This window comes from Camellia sinensis, chromosome 7 (genome assembly GCF_055761805.1).
Source record: "Camellia sinensis isolate YWXY chromosome 7, ASM5576180v1, whole genome shotgun sequence".
Lineage (NCBI taxonomy): Eukaryota > Viridiplantae > Streptophyta > Magnoliopsida > Ericales > Theaceae > Camellia > Camellia sinensis.
In genome coordinates, this window is record NC_138967.1 from 142,095,043 (window position 1) to 142,096,505 (window position 1,463).

Below are 1,463 nucleotides of genomic sequence, written 5' to 3' on the forward strand. Positions count from 1 at the left end.
ATAATTCATGGGTTCTAGTGGTCTATTTAGTTTTCGCGAAAAAGTATACGAGACATATGAATGTGTAGACCCCGAATCAATTAGAATATACGCCTTTTGAGCACAAATTGAGAGTGTACCTGACACAACTGTCTCGGTATTCTGCATATCTCCCGGTACGAGTGCAAATACCCGGCCTTGCCTTAGAGGCTCATTTTTGGTAACTTTGGGGTTGGGTTTCGGTGGAACAGTTGATGCTGCGGCGCTAGCTGCAGCTTTACTATTGCCTTGAGATGTGGAAGGGCAATCTTTAACCATGTGGCCTACTTTGCCACACCTGTAACAAGCACCAGAAATTTTATAACAAACCCCTTTATGCCTTTTCCCACATTTGGAGCAGGGTGGTATGGAACCATTTCCCTGACTAGAACTGGTCGTTGACCCTGTATTTTGCTTCTTATTCGATGAGTTATTTTGGCCTTTCTTAAACTTAAAACCCCGTCTCTTACCACGCCATTCAGTTGCTAGTGTTTCGGTCTGTTTTAATGCCTTGATGTTCGATTAAGCTATTATCGGCCGGTCAAGAACATCCACATATTTCAGCAACTTCAATACATTGATTCTGTCAAGTATCTCTACATTAAGGTCGCCTTCAAACTTCTTGGCCTTTTTGTGATCAGTATCCACCATGTGTGGCGCGTATTTGGCGAGTTCAGTAAACTTTGATTCATACTCTACCACTAACGTAGTACCTTGTTTCAACTGTTCAAACTCAGTCACTTTGCGATCCGTGACACACCGAGAAAAGTATTTTTCAATGAAGGCTTCTTTAAATTGAGCCCAAGTCAAAGCAGTATTGGTGTCATGAACAAGCATCCACCACCTTCTGGTCTCTTCTTGTAAAGTAAAGGTAGCCAGCAATATCTTGTGTGCTTTGAAACACGGAAACACTTCAAATAATTTCTCTGTTTCTAGAACCCATGTTTCGGCCTTTAATGGTTCAAGGCCTCCCTGAAAAGATGGTGGTTTCATTTTACTAAACTTCTGTGTCAGAGCAATTATATCATCATTAACATTCTGCTCGGGTTGAACTGGAGGAGATGGGGGCTGTTGGTTCTATTGTAGCCTCAAGGCCTCAGTCAACAGTTTAACTGTTCTTTCTAATCTTGCCATTCTGGCATCAGATGATTCCGTTTCATCGGCATTCCTTGCATTGTCCATTTCACTATATGCAATATAGTAATAATGAACATAAGAATTGCTTACTTAAACACATTAGCACATTAGCACATATATTCATGTCATGGCCACACACATTTTTTCAATGCTCATGTAATGCCCTATTCACTTTTCTAGGACATCCTATAGCTCATTTGAACACGTGTGTGCGGTATAACTCGTGGTTTGATATCGCTTTGATACCACTCTGTCCACATTCCAAACCCGTCCCTATGGGTTTAGCATCGCAACCGGTCAGTAATCCG

At 41.6% G+C, this 1,463-nt stretch overlaps 1 protein-coding gene across 1 annotated transcript; it reads right to left on the reverse strand.

The window, feature by feature from the left end:
- Positions 1-540: 540 nt before the first annotated feature.
- Positions 541-1,200, reverse strand: LOC145796141 (uncharacterized). The gene is made up of 2 exons (XM_082881163.1): positions 1,150-1,200; positions 541-990 (listed from the first exon to the last, which is right to left on the reverse strand). The coding sequence occupies exons 1-2, from the start codon at positions 1,198-1,200 to the stop codon at positions 541-543; spliced, it is 501 nt and encodes a 166-aa protein (XP_082737289.1).
- Between the last annotated feature and the right edge of the window lie 263 nt (positions 1,201-1,463).

Bases quoted from the DNA above. Each gene is read 5' to 3' on its own strand.
- LOC145796141 (XM_082881163.1), bottom strand. From the start codon at position 1,200: ATGGACAATGCAAGGAATGCCGATGAAACGGAATCATCTGATGCCAGA. The intron at 991-1,149 runs GCAAGATTAGAA...CCATCTTTTCAG, and splicing joins AATCATCTGATGCCAGAATG to GGAGGCCTTGAACCATTAAA.